General features: G+C 46.0%; 1 protein-coding gene across 6 annotated transcripts in view; it reads left to right on the top strand.

Moving 5' to 3' along the window:
• The window catches only part of MYO7A (myosin VIIA), a 1,239,317-nt gene that overhangs the window by 730,310 nt on the left and 493,826 nt on the right, over positions 1-15,181 (top strand). For 4 of the 6 annotated variants that reach the window (XM_069640000.1, XM_069639997.1, XM_069639998.1 and 1 more), the window contains 2 exons: positions 5,713-5,819; positions 11,987-12,043. In XM_069640000.1, the coding sequence (XP_069496101.1) occupies positions 5,713-5,819; positions 11,987-12,043 (164 nt within the window). The remainder of the gene's footprint in view (positions 1-5,712; positions 5,820-11,986; positions 12,044-15,181) is intronic. The other 2 variants (XM_069640001.1, XM_069639999.1) reach the window with 1 other exon arrangement.

Below are 15,181 nucleotides of genomic sequence, written 5' to 3'. Positions count from 1 at the left end.
AACAGGAGACAGATATGGAGTCATGACTGTTAGAACTTTTATTAAATAAAAAAAGAAGCTGTACATTCTCCCTAAACCTACAACTCCAAGCCCTATTCTAAACAGAACAAGCAAAAGGGCGCTTGCCAGGATGTCAGGGTGTCTAATATAAATAAAGGCCTCGATCCAGAATTTTAATCTAACCTCGTTCCTGTCCCTATTTCTCAGAAGGAAATAAAAACAAACACATGCTTTGGGAACTACTCAATTACAGGGATGACTGCTGGCATTTGTTCCCTCACCCGTTACTCTCTTTACCATTAGCTCTTGCCTAGGTTTACAGTTTCAATCATACAGTTTGTGTCCTAATGGGGGGCCGTTCTGGGAGTTTAGTCAGCTTTCTCTGGTTTTCTTCGCACTCTAGGTTTCTCAGTCTTTCTCCCTTCAGGGACTCGTTAGCCTTTCTGGTTCCCCCTGCTCAGGGTTCTTTCAGCCTCTTCCCCACTCTGGGCCTCTGCTCCTTATCACTCCCCATTCCGGGGTTTCTTCTTCCTTTCCCAACTCTGGGGTACTTCTCTTTCTCGTGCCCCACTCTGGGACTTCTCCGTTCTCTCCTCACTCTTGGGCTTGTTTCTTTCTCTCTCCCCACTCGGGGGCTTCTCGGTTCGGTCCTCACTCCGAGGTTTGATTCTTTCTCTCTCCCCACTCTGGGGCTTCTAAAGTCTCTTCCCCGCTACTGGGCTTGTCGGCTCCCTCCCCACTGTGATGTTTATCAGCTCGCTTCCAACTCTAGGGCTTCTCTGGTCTCTCCTTGCACTGGGTCTTGTCAGGCCTCTCCCCCATTCCGGGGTTTGTCAGCTCTCTCCCCAATATGGGGCTTCCCAGTTCAATCCCCACTGTGGTGCTTCTTTCTTTCTGTCTCTCCCCTCTAGAGTTTCTTGGCTTTTTCCTCAATTTGGGGCTTCTCCGGTCTCTCCCTACTTTGGGGCTTCTCGGTTCGCTCCCCACTCTGGACTATGTTGGCTCTCTCCCCACTCTGGGGCTTGTCTCCCTCTTCCTGGCTTTGTCACCCACCTCCCGGGCCACTGGATCTTCCACGTACCTGCTTCTGACAAGCAGTGCTCCTCTGGAGTGTTGTGGAGTCTATGGGCCTCATTACGACCCAGGCGGTAAGTTACCGCCTGGGCCGTGACTTTACCACCATAGCGTAAACTACGTTTACGCCATGGTGGTTGGCGGACTTACCGCCCCATTCCGACCTTGGCGGGGCGGTAAGTCCCCAATCCCCATTTACCCTTCCCCATTCCCAGTTTTGCCCCATAGGGCATAATGGGAGTGGGGAAGGCGTTAATTACGCCACCGTAAATTACGGTGGCGTAATTAACTCCATGGTCCCTTAGCGCCATGGATTTTAACACCTGCTAAAAGCAGGTGTTAAATCCGCCATGGCGCTAAGGGACCTCGTACTCAGGCGGTAAGGGTCGGCGCTGTTTACGCCGTCGTAAAACCCTTACCGCCTGAGTCGTAATGAGGCCCTATGCCTTTTCTTGCTGCGGTGTCGACTTGTCAACCTAGCTAAGCGTGGGCTGCTGGCAATTCCTTTGTCTTGTTTGCTTCATGTGGAAACGCATTGGCGCTTCTGCTCCGGTTTTTGCCTCTGCTGGCGTTCTCTCTCCCCTATCGGCCACACCTCCTCTGGGCGCAGCGGCACAGTTGAACTCTGTGGGCTACGCAGAGCGGCTCTTCTGATTGGTTCTCTCAATGGCACTCCTCTAGAGGGGACCATCTATTTGCTGCTCCCGGGTCTTAAATGAGGACTGGGGATGGTGTGGGCCAGAAGTCAAGTCAGCGATTACAAAAGGAGTAGTGGGGTTCTCATACACCTTAGCTCTCACATATCCCATAAAGGGTTTAGAGTCTGAGGTTTTCCTTTCCCCTAAGGGAGGGTACCCTCCAGAAGGATCCAGCTTACCCTGCCCCCTAAGGGGTGTTAAACGTTGCATGCTATCCCCCCCTAGTCCGAAAGAGGATGGTTCGCCCATGCGGAGAGGTGACAATCTCCTCAGAATCATCACAGTGATTGGTGCCGCTGTTGAGATGCCCCTGAATGTCAGTCATGGGTGTAGTGGAGGCAGCAACATATTAAAATAATATATAATCGGGATATGGCTTTTAGGGCAGTCAATTTCATTTAATTGTCTGACATTGTTGGGAATAAGGAAACGGAAACTTAATGAATGCATTACTCCACCTCTTTCCCAAGGGAAAAACCAGACACTAATGACCTGTATATATGTCTATGCATTCCTATTGCACAAATCTAGCAGGCAAGAAGCAGGGGGTAGGAGACAGTGAATCAGTGAAGAGGACAGGGTAAGGGAAGAGTAGATGTGGCAAGAGTGGATCAGGGCCTGGAGAGAGAGAAAGCCCTCACGGGGCGTTCTTTGAACAGCAGATTCTTCAATCCCTTCCAGAAGGGGCAGAGCTAAACTATTATGCATTGGTAAGTTGTTACAGAGTCTGTGTGCATATAAGAAGAAGACTTCTTATATCGGTTACTGTTTTTTGCATTTTCTGGTTTCTAGCCTGGTGATCTGGGGGCATCGAGTGTTGGCTTGGTCTTCAGAGATAATTCGTTTCTCGGCTAAACGGGATTGTGCCTTGGTTGTCATAATGAGATGCAGGCTGGTTTCCAGATCACGCATGCGCTTTGGAGAAGCAAGTGTAGTCCCCGAGGGAGGGGTGATGTGGCTGAATCCCTGTGATGAGACGGGCAGCATGGCTTTCCAAGAGGGCTGGGGGGATGCCGAGACATCTATGAGAAGGACTTTGCCACAGTCTAGGTGGGATAGGCCAGTGCGTGGAGTGCATCTCTGATGCAGAAATGAACAGCTTGATGTTGCAGGGGAGTGAACGCTGGCATCAGGTTGTCCGGGTTTTTGAAGGAAAGGTTGCATCTGATGGTGAATCTGATATACATTGTGCTAGTGTCCAGATGGGGATGAGAAGTCGCCAAGTTCAATTTCCGTCAGCCAGTAGTGGACTAAGGCCCACGTGGGGCAGTTCCTGATGATGAGGATTGGCATTTGGTGCCATAATAGGACTGTAGAATGATGAGGGCCAAGCCGCTGGTAGTTTAGTCGAACAGCAGCCGAGCGTTCTCAAATGCAGAGGATGTTTGCAAAGCCCCTTCAGTTTATACAATCTGCCACTAGGCACTCGAGCATGGACATGTTACTGCATTAAGGAATTTGTATTCCTCTCCAATCACAAGTGACCTCTGGGGTGGGCACAGCAGATAGGAGTGGGGGCTGGTGGTAAGGAGGAACAGGAAGAGGGACATCAAACAGTCATGAAAGGAGAACCCCAGTACAGGTGTCATAGGCAGTAAGGGAAAGGTGGGTCTTCTCAACTCTTCTCAACTCTATGAATCCCTTTCAGTTGAAGAGGTGGTTGAAGAGGCATGCGGTAGAAGTAGCCTTGACAGTTTAGGCATCTATCCCCAAAATGTTTCTGATTTCTTCTGTTTGCGTAATACGTAGCCTGGCAGCATCCATTGCATCAAAGTGTGAAAAAGTGAAAAGAAGCCAGAGAACCAGAAAAACGAAAAGAGCCCAAAAAATAATAAATCCATGTTTAAAGCTTTCTGAACAGGAAGTACGTGTTTTATATTTAAGCAATATGCCCCGAGCGGCGGGGGCATTACTGACTCAGGTAATGCCCTGGAGCCCATAGTTATAGGCCCCGAGCGAAGCGAGGGCCTTAACGAAGGCCCCGGGGCATTACCAGAGTCGATTATGCCCCCGCCGCGAGGGGCATATAGCTATTAGTACCCCGGCTCGTAAAAACTGCGTGACCGGGGCACTAAAAGCTTTATTTTTTTCCCGAAACGCCGCAGACGCCGAAGACGTCAAAGAAAATGGCCGTCATGGAAAGGGAAAACGGAGTCCGTTTTCCCTTTCCGTGGTGGCCATCGGGAGCCGACGCGCTGGAAACAGAAGCGTTTACTGCGCGTCCGCTCCCGAAAAAAAGAAGGTAAGTGGGGTTGGGAGGGCGAAAGGAAGGGGAAAGGAAAAAAAAAACGAAAAAAAAAAAACGTACCTGGGTCCCCGGCAGGGGACGATGGAAGTCTCCATCCGTGTGGAGGCTCGGAGTGGGGATGGCCCTGCTCCAAGTCTTCACACGGCTGGAGGCTTTCATCGTTCCCCACTGGGGACCAAGGCATAAAAGGTAAGTGGGGTGGGGAGGGCAGGGAGGTGGGAGGAGGGAGGGAAGGAAAAATAAAAAAAGCCTTACCTCTGTCCCCGGCGGGGGGGGCCAAGGTAGCCTCTCAGCCTTGGGGAGACTCGGAGCGGGGATGGCCCTGCTTCGAGCCTCCTCATTGGCTGAGGGGTTGCCACACCCCCCACTGGGGACGAAGGCTGTGGAATCTCGACGGAGGGATTGCCGGCAGGGTAATGCCCCGTCGAGGGCCAATAAGAATGGTTCTTCCATTCTGATTCTCCCTCGCTGGGTACTAATTCAAATTAATAATGGTAAGATATTCCTCAAATGGGGAGCAATCACCGAAAAGCTACTACCACCCTCAATTTTAAATTTGTATTTCAGCCATGTCAAAGATGAATGATTGTTTTGGCCGTAGAGATCGAACCAATTTTTAAAGAAAAATCGTAACTTCCAAATATTTGGGAGATAGGCCATGAAAACACCAGAATGCAAAAAACCAAATCTTAAAAGGAAATCTACAGCACACAAGGAGTGAATGCACTCATTGCCTAAAGGAAGTCACAGGATCCCATTGAGTCAGTCTAAAGATGAGATGGACAGACCCATTTTGGACACCTTGAAGGTGTTGAAGAACACCAGCATAACAAACATGTGAACTCAACTGAGAGCAATGTTTGCTGACGCCGATCTTGGCAGTCTAGGCGGCAGGTAGAGAGTACATGCTCCATGAGTTAGTTTTGTACAAAGCCATGGAAGCATGTGAACACCAGGCATAGAGTCACTGCTTTGGTGGTAGCCAATGCAGAGTCCTCACGGCCGGGGCATTTATTTGATCATTGTGCTGCCGGCAGACTATGCAAGGCCTCCATGGTTATGCACAGGCTGTAGATTGTGTGAGAGTTTTGCCAATGCAATTACAGATGCTCTTTTCGTAGACAATAGTCAATATGGCATAAGGCTATTGATAGGGCCGACCGGGTCTCGTGATGGACCAAAAGGAGGTCGAGTCTGAGGGAGCCTCAAAGGAATCTTAGGTGACAAAGGGTGTTCATATCGGTGATAAGGGTGCCTTCATAGCATTGGTTTGTGGCCCAAAGGACTAGGAGGAAGGCTATGCAGGTGTAGAGTCAAACATTTAACTGTTTGTGAATCCCTTTAGCAGCTGTTGAAACAGCCATGCCACATCCAACAATGTGAAACAAATAATTTGTGTTAAGTATGTTTATAAGGATGGATTCATAGTACAATTCTGTGAGCTTTATATAAACTGGTTGACGGTAGAGTAAATCTGGTTTTGCCCTCTTAATTTATAAAATTATGAATTGGGTGATGCATGAATATGTTTAATTTATGAATGGAAACAAACTAAATTAGCAGCCATGAAAAAAATAAAATTCAATGAGGAACCAAAGCATAACCTAGTATGCCCAGAGTAGAAAGACAAGAACATGGTTGAACTCTGATTTTGAAAGCTAAACTGAGTTGTGGTGGCTGTTCTTTCTGCAGGGTTCTTAGAGAAAAACCGGGACACTCTGCACGGAGACATCATCCAGCTGGTCCATTCCTCCAAGAACAAGTTCATCAAGCAGATCTTCCAGGCGGACGTCGCCATGGTACTGTAACCCACAATGCATTGCAGTACGGTCTGAGCGTGGCTGTGTTTTGGGGACGGAGATGTTATGCATTGAGTGCGTTGTGGGGTATATGTGTGTGGAAAGTCACGCGTTATTTTAGAAATTGAAAAACGAATGGAGAACAGGGGCCATCGAGTCGAGTTTCCTGAAAGCAGTTCATGGCAGCAGTGTCATGGCGGGTCCTCATGCTGCCGAATGCTTTCTTTTTCTTGGTAAACGCCTCTGTGAAAATATGGCCTAAAATCCCAAACATCATAATACAGTGGCCACAGTACAGCACCTGTCAACGAAAAGTGATCAAGAGAAACATTGGAGGGAAAGGGGTATATTTTCTAAAAGCCTAAATTGGTGGCATTGTTTTTGGGTAGAATATGTCCAAAACCCACAAGTTCAAAATTGAAGTCATCGATCATTCTTTGCAACATTAGTGTTGCAGCAGCTTTGAGGAACACAATGTAAGTCGTTGAAATGGTCTTTCTTTGGTGTGAACCTCGTTTGGAAGGCTCTCCTATCTTCCCGTCTATTATTCCTTGGAGGAGTGATGAAGGGTTAACGGAGAAGCCATCATTGGCACCAGGTCTCAGTCTGCCTCATCCTAACGATGGGACAGAGGCCTCTAGTTCCACAAGAGGCAAATGCAATCCAAGGATAGCCATACAAAAAATACACTTAGAGTGAAGTTCATTGGGACAAATGTATACAATTTGCCAGTATTCTGAAATTCTGGTGTGGATGGACCTCTCCAGGACCAGACTTGGTCACCCATGACAACATGAACTTCTTTGTGCCCATGTCTCGCTTCTAGTGTGGTCCAGGACACATTTGCCCTATGTCTCTCTTCAGCAAAGCTCTCTGTCTCATGGAACAGGATTATGTATGTATGGAATTTAAGAAGAGCAAAGCTGGCGGGGAAGTCACGGAGCGCTGCACATAGGGTTGCAGCTAGGGTGTTTGGGTGGCAGAGGAGCCAGAATGGGCTAGGGGTTGCCGCTCTCTAGGGGGTGAAGTAGTGTTGTGTAGAATGATTGCAGGCTTTCTTTTTTATATTTAAGTGAAGGGACACTTGTGTGCTTTCCTTTGGACTGTCACTCACTTCTGTTCTTTTTTTGTGATTTGATCTTTACTCTCTGGAGATCTGCCAGTCGCTAGTTATTGCTGCTGCTCAAGGAACATCATTCGTCTAGTTGAACTGTACGGAGGCAGTAGTGTTCCAACATTCTATATCCACTATATATACTCACACGAGGTGTTCCAATAACGTGGGCATCAATTGATCCAGGGCTTGATGGGCTGCTGGCAAATACTGCATATGCTATCTTATTCGGACTGTTAATATGACTGATGGGAGATTGCAGGGGGTTACATTGTCGCACCCGTGAAAATGCCTTCCACACATGCCTTCTGGACACCACATTATGGGGGTCTCATTGTCGGTCCGCTTGGGGTTGCAAAAGCTAATCCTCCGTTGCTGCCTGCTTGAAAGCCATTTGATTTAAACAATCAAAATAGTGGGTGGCTTAGCAATGGGTCACTCATGGGTTGCACTCAAGGGCATAAAGAGGTCAGGGGCTTTCAGACCCCTAGTGGCATTCCTCTTATGCCCACGGAAGACACTCCTTTTACAGCTTTGAGAACTTTTTCTTTTCAACAGCTGCACTTAAATCAAGGCTGTCTGAACCCATGGGCACTACTGTTAAGAGACAAGTCCTTCTTCTTTAGTTGAGCAGCTGTGGCCACCACTTCCTGTCATGTGATTGGAATCAAAATGGCGTGACATCCCTTCCTGTCATATCCTGAAAGAGGGGACTTCAAATAACAATGAATACAACTTCAGCTGGCTCTATGATTTTGGTCAAATTTCTCTGCTGGCACTTGCCCCTCCTCCCCAAGATCTTGCTTAAGGTTCAGAGCGCGGCATGTAGCACTGCAGCCTGCCCGGCGCGGGGCAGGAGCGGCTTATATTGGTGACTGGTAATAGCATGGCCCGCCTGCCTGAGATTGCAGAACATCTTGTCATGTTATGTCCATATCCTATTTTCCCATTGCAAAAAATTGACACATTTCTAGGGCACCCCTTAAAAACGGGACTCCGGCAGTGTACAGATGACAGATGCATGTGTTTGATCTCTCTCGGAAATAGTCCCAGAGTTCCACAGTGAAACCAAAGGCCATTACATTCCAGACTCGCCAAGAACATTCTCGCTCAGAGGTGACCACTTCAATAACTAGCATAGCAGTACCCGCAGCACATCAAGTGCAGTCTTTCTTCCCTTTCTCCCACTGCCTATAAAGCGCGACTCTGAAGTAGATCCAGCCTATGAGAGCGCAGCAGAACTCCACTGTAATCAGTGTGACGCTCAGAGGGGCATAATCAGTGGATTCTCGTTGCGCACACATTGCTTGGTGAGGTGTATGTGTACAGTATATGTCAGAACCCACATATGATGGTTTAAACACCAGAATAAATTGTGAAACGTTCAATTTCATTTCTAACAAATACCTTCTCCTTTAAATGTTCGTTGAACGGTGCGTTATTGAAAAGGGTCGTCCACCCCTCATGATCGCATGTTTGAAAATGAATCGATGATGCTTTTTCTAAGCTGAACTAGTGGGATGCATGATGTATTACCAGCACCCTTAAACAGGTATCAAGCGCAGGTATGATATGGCCTCTCACCGTATGTTTTATCTGATCATGTCGATTGCACATTGTTATCAAAACCAATGAGGTATTTTTCGGATCTGGGAGGAAAACAGCGAGGCCAATGACCACTTCCAAACGGGCTTTCAGAAACATGGTTCCACGACCATCAACCTTTTCACTTTGAACATCTTGAAAGCCAAAGTGAAAGAAAGAGCACCCAAAGTCTACCTGGCGTTCGTGGACCTCTCGAAAGCCTTTGACAAGATCGACAGATCTAGGCTATGGGCAAAGCTGCAAAGCTGGAAATGCCCGATGAAAATATTGGAGCCCATTATGGCACTTAACACGGATATAAAGATGAGAGTAAGACTCAATCAACAGGGTGATCTGTCAGAAGAAATACCTGTGCAAAGAGGAGTGAAGCAGGGCTGCCCGTTCGCGCCAGCGCTTTTTATCGCCTTTTTAGGCGACTATCAGCACTCTGAAACAAAGATCCGAGCGTTCCCTCCAAAAATTGGGAAAGTCAAGATCCCTCGTCTACTGTACGCGGACGATATTACTATCATCGATCAAACCAAAGTGGGTCTCCAAAGCAAACTATCTAACCTACAAAACTACATGGAGGACAACTTGTTAGAAATAAATAAATCCAAAACAAAAATCTTGGTATTGGAGAAACTGAAGGCAAAGGGAACTTCTAAGCCCAATATTTATCTGGACAATGAACATATCGAAGTGGTCACCAACTTTAAATACTTGGGGACACAACTGGACACTTCTAAAACAGACCTTAGTCTTCAAACTCAACTGTGGGCAAAAGTAAAATGCCTAACGGCTCAAATAAGGGCGATCGACCGTAAGTTCGGAAAGTTCTCCTTGCTACCAGCCATCCTGTTCTATAAAACGAAAGTAGTTCCATCCCTGACGTATGGAGCAGAAGCTTCGCTATATCTTCCTCCGCAAATCTGGACCAAATTGGAAGGATATGTGTGGAAAACGTTGCTGGGTCTCCCCAAGTCTACTGCAATAGCTGCCATCAGAAGGGAGCTAGGACTGGTTTCTTTAACATCCTTGGTAAACCAAAGTGCGATGCGCTTATATAGAAAAATCATCTCTGCGGACACTCTACCGATTTTGAACATCATTCACGCAGAAACTTCCACCGGCAACTGTTTTGCACTAAAAAACTGGGTTAACAGGAGACTAGAAGATCTTGAAATGATCAAATGTTCCCCGACGGAGCTAAAGGAAAACCCAGATCGTATCAAAACTAAAATGGAAGACATGGATTGGATTACCACAATAGAGCAGGCAACTAACAACAAACTATTGAGTCATCTACCACCCGCTTTTAACAAGCTGAAAAAACCCCTAAATTACTGTGCAAAATTTCCGGAAAAAAAACGGAGAAACGTGATTATGAGAGCCCGCTTTAACCTGCTACCAACCAGAGAGATATTGGCGCTCAGAAATCAGGGTTCTATAACACTCTGTCGTCTCTGTAAAAACCCAAATACAACTGAAACACTAAAACATCTGATAATGGATTGCATCGCCATTAATGACATAAGAAATGTCTATCTACTCCCTTTGTCTGAGAGACTATGGTTTTTGCAGAAAAACGACATATGGAACAGACTAATTTCCGGGGAGAGTACCAAATGGTCTCAGGCACTATCTAAATTGATCGATTTAGTCTTTACAAAAATCATGCAGACTAATGCCAATGAGTTCGTGGAAACCACCTCCTCACTGGCCTCAACAATGGCGGAATGACAAAAAGGAAGTCGTCTCTCTTACCTTCTCTTCTCTCTTCTCTCCTTCTGCTGATCCCTGAAGAGAGTTTTGCCCTGGTCGGATCTGCTACTGTTTTCGTTGACAAAACTCAGTTTTAACTGTGTAAAGTTCAATAAAAAAAAAAAAAACAATGAGGTATTTTGGAATGTGCCTTTGGATCCTGCAGTTTGACCAGGAGAAAGTAGTGCTGCAGTCCCTTCGATGCCCTCTGCAGTAAAGCTTTGTTTCTGGCATGTGCCAACAGTGCCAATTCACAATGTCTCAGGCAGTGGAACAAAGCCAACTCTGATTATCAAGGAAGATATGTCCTAATTGCTAAATACATTGTTGACTTTTGGTGAACAGACAATGCCCCTGGCTAGAGGCTAGACTATATAGAGTTGTTAACTATGTACTAGCTTATCCTGAAGGAGATATTGTGCCACATTATGAGTTTGGTGGTATCTCGGCGGTAAACCCACCGAGATACCACCAAAATGGAATGACTGTTGGTCCGGTGGAATTACCGCCTGATTACAAGTGACAGTGTTAGTCCCCATTGGGGTTTCGGCAAAATTACCACCAGCGATAATTCTGCCGAAATTGACGTTTTGGGCTGCAAGGTTGCGGAATTACCTCCAGCAAAATGCTGGTGGTTTTGCCTCTGCACTGCCTTCAAACCTCTAGTTTAGCGGTGCAGTAATGCAGAGGTAATGCAGGTTACCATTGCATAACCACCGTTTTTGTGCACACTTTCAAACTCATAATGATGGCCAGTGACTGGAATGAGCATGCAATACCAGCGATGCTCACTTAAACTCACAAATATGGCTTCTCATGTGCCGAGCATGCAGCACAGGGTGTTGGCAATAGCTGAAGCTTTACAAATCAGAATATAAAAGTTTATTTTTTTAATCACATATTGCTAATTCATGTCATACAGCCAGGGCTGGCATACTTTCACTGGCATGATACCTAATCAAATCCTTCTATTTTTCCACTCGTTTGCAGTGACTGCAAAGATTTATGAAATCTACTTATAAATGCATTGAACATATTTAGTAAGGGTATTAGTGAATACATCAAAATTTAGGGCATGGAAGATGGGTGCAGTACGTGTAGTTCACTACTGTGTTTCCCACATAACACTTGCCAAAGCAATGGCAATAGCTGACAAATTAACTAGTCAAAGATGTGCAGGCTATTTGTACAGCAATAGAGGTATACTTATCTTAGTTCTTTGTCAAAGTGATAATGGAGAGAGTAATTATAGCAAGAAAAGGAGGGGCTGAAGGTGGGCAATTTGGTTCAGACTGTGGAAAACAGCATATCATGTTTTTGATGGGATGCTTAATGGCAATTACAAGTACTGTACCAATACCTATTCTGTCATGTTAACCGATAGCTCCTGTCCGAAAACACTTGTCTACCAGGTTCACCGCTGAGTTTCTTGAAAATTGGGTAATTTATGATGAAAAACCATGTACTTTCTGCTTCTGTCCACACAGGGCATTTTGCCAGATAGTGTGACTGTGCTTGCCTGAGTGAAGTCACATTGGATCATTAATTATGTGATTGCTGATAAAATCTCACAAAACACACATGAAACTTTTCTATGCCCACATAAACCAAGATCTCAAAGCTCCTTGCTCAGAGATGTTTGTTCTTTATCGTTTTTTGTCTTTTCTCTCCCTCTCTCGACCCTACCTACTTTTTATATTTGTAGTTTCTGTGTGGCTATCCATCCAGTGCCTTTGGTCAGTCATCAACTCCCTCTCCAAAGGTAAATTGTCTGCGTTCCTCTATCGTTTGCTTTTACCATGTCTTCTGTATGCGGTGCAGGCCAGGTTTGTGCGCGCATCTTTGATCTTTCTGGTGTACCTCACTGCTTTCTGTATGATGAACTTGATTTTTGAGCTATATTCTGAAAGGGGGACGATTTTTTTTTTAATTATTTAACTTGTGAAAGTATATGCAAACTGTGGGTATTTGGTAATCATCTTAAAGAAGTTGATGATTTGTAAGGCATCAAGTGTTCATATGATAGCGGCAGAGGAAAGTGTTGTACGAGTTTTGAAATAACTCAATGTTAAGAAAAGCATATTAGAGCCAACAGATCTTGTTTTTTTAAAGTTATTAGTCAATTTCTCAATCCTTCGCTAAACACGGCCCAAGGTGGAGGAGGTTGACTTAACACTTCCAAGTTCCCCATTGCTAATACATTCCTCAAGTGTATTTTCTCAGGGGCACCTTTCGTGAGCACATCTCCTCCAAGAGAATTGTGATCAAATGCACTCTGAGTCAGATTAAGCATTAGGGTTGGGTTTGGCGTTGGGGATAAGTTCATGTCTAGTCTTTCAGATAGGTTTAGAGTTTGTGGTGAGAAGAGGCTTGGGGTCAAGGTTTGACTACTTTAGGGATAGGATACGATTTAGAGCTGGGGATAAGGAGGGTGTCAAGCTAGAGGGAAACTAAAATGGGTGAGAGTTGTGGGGTGGATAATGGATGCATGGCCATTTTGCAAAACGTTTCCAAAAAGCAATCTGAACTAAAATAAATGTCTGTGAAAACTTTTGTAGGAAATACTTTATTGATGTAAAATAACGTAACTCGAGGGAAATGCAATCAGGGAAAGAGTACAAACACACTTGAGGAATCAACATGGATCCAATGGAAACGGATGAACCCGTCCTTGCTTGATATGATAGGATATTTTATTTGTATCGCTCATACACACGTGTTTCAGAGCACGAAGAAGCAAGGGAGGGGAACAGGGGAGGATAAAAGAACGATCTTACTAGGCCCAGTGACATTGAGAACGTTGAAGTGCAGGGGAGAAGGAAGGGGGAAGTGCAAGGGAGAGGGGAAGAATTGGAAAGTGCTGAGCAAGGGATAAAAACAACAAATGGTAGTGCAGCCAGCAGAGTGGCAAGTGCAAGGTTTAAAGCGCAGACAAGGAGTGTTCGATAAGTGCAGCTAAGGGGACTGTAGGGTTGCAGATACTGACCCAAGTGCAAGGGTTGCCAGGAGGCAGTGCAGGTATGCAACTGGGAGGGCAGGGACCTGGGCCCGAAATCAGAGGGTAGACTTTGTTCTACCATTGCAGTAATAGAAACTTATTGAAAAAAAGGTCAATGGTCCCTGCTCCAGAGCCAATTCCCCATTGATATACTGGAAAGATACTGAGGATGTGTGTACCACAAAGTGATTATTTCTCGTACATTCCTATCAGACAGCAGCCAAGCAAGTAGACATGAACAGGACGGGCTGTGATGAAGCCACTCACATGGCATCGCTGAGTGCACGTGGCCACGAAAGAGGCTTAGGTAGTGACATCAATGACAGTGATGGTTGACACCATAGATAAACAAGGCACTTAGATTCATCATACACCATCTACAGCTTTCAGTTTGGGAATGATGACACTCCTCACACAGTAAGGCCTTCCTCAGGACGAGTGTGGAGTCGGCGGCGCAGGTTTGGAGAATCTATTTCCAGATGGGCACACATTCGTCCTCTTCCCTCTTCATGGAACTAATTCTGGTGACACCTGTACCCTGCATCGCCATGACAAAGATGCTCGGCTGCATGTAACCTCCCCCACTTGGTAAGTGGCAGGGTGTTACATGCATAACCTTTGCCCGGAGGTTGCTCTGAGGTCATATAGTGCACACATCAAAGCTGCACCCTGGGTGTTGGATCAGAAATGTTGGATTGAAGAACCCCCTTTGGTTCTGTTAGATGTGTAATTGAGCCACTACAGGGGGGGCTCTCTACACATCATACCTTAGTGATGGCTCTTAAACGACCTATTGCTTGCTAGCCATTCATATTACCCTGAGCAGTTTTAAGAGATCTTGCAATGTTTGCGAGTTGCAGGTGTTTTTCAGAGAATTGAAGGGATTGGACAAACAGATGCCACACGAGGAGCATCTTTCTTGGGGATGTAATCCAAGTCAGAGGACTTTCAAGTTAAACAAATAGCCTTTCATTAAGAGTTTACTGGTATTTCCGGTGGGATACCGGTAAACTGCCCTTACCGTCTCCGCCGCTCTATATGCTGGTATTACCAGGATATTATGGGCGGCAAAGAGCCTGTAAACTCCCATTCCCATGGAGGTTCATAGGATTCCATGGGGTGGGATTGCCTGTATTACCGGCGTCTGTATTACCGGCGCCATTCAGGCGTTTATTTGCCAGTAGGGGCCTGCTCAATCCTGAGACGCTACTGCGCAGTGCCGTGTCAAGGTTTGTAGTGCTCTACGCAGCAATTGATGCCCCTTTGTGTTTTGACTGCTGTGTTTGTGTTGAGTCATATGCCACAATCTACCTTGCCCTTGTGTTTGTGTGTCGAGTGCTGTGTGTGCCACATTTTCAGCATTACAGAAATCGAAGCAAGCTTTAGATGCTGCTTCTATTTCTAATGTTCAGGAATGCTGAAAATGGTTTCATTGTTTGAAGTTAGGCTTTGCCATTTAGGATGCGCTCATGCTCCGCAACACAACATTAGTAGGTCTGTCATTTATTCATAGCCCACGCTGAGTTTATGTCGATGCTTTGAGGAGCCTTTTGACGGCCATCTTATTTTCACCCACTTTGCCTTCACTTTAAAATCTAACCAAGAGAATGTGCACAATTTTGAAAATGCCCCATTAGCCAAAGGCAAATCATGTTGAGTTTAATGTGTGCAATATTTGTTTAACATGTTTCCCCTTTTGGAGGAACAGTTCCACCAGGACAGCACTGTTTTACTGAGAGGCAAAGACAATGGCCCTCATTACGACTTTGCTGGTCCGGAAACAACGGTGGCGGCGGTTCGCCACCGTTGTTTCCGGACCGGCAAAGTACCAGTCTGTTGCCGTTTGGCATTACACCAGCCAGATCTGACCGGGCGTAACACCACCCGGCTGCATACGGTCAC

The sequence above is a fragment of the Ambystoma mexicanum genome, chromosome 7q, assembly GCF_040938575.1.
Source record: "Ambystoma mexicanum isolate Mex_15411 chromosome 7q, UKY_AmexF1_1, whole genome shotgun sequence".
Lineage (NCBI taxonomy): Eukaryota > Metazoa > Chordata > Amphibia > Caudata > Ambystomatidae > Ambystoma > Ambystoma mexicanum.
This window is presented reverse-complemented; position numbering and strand designations above follow the sequence as displayed.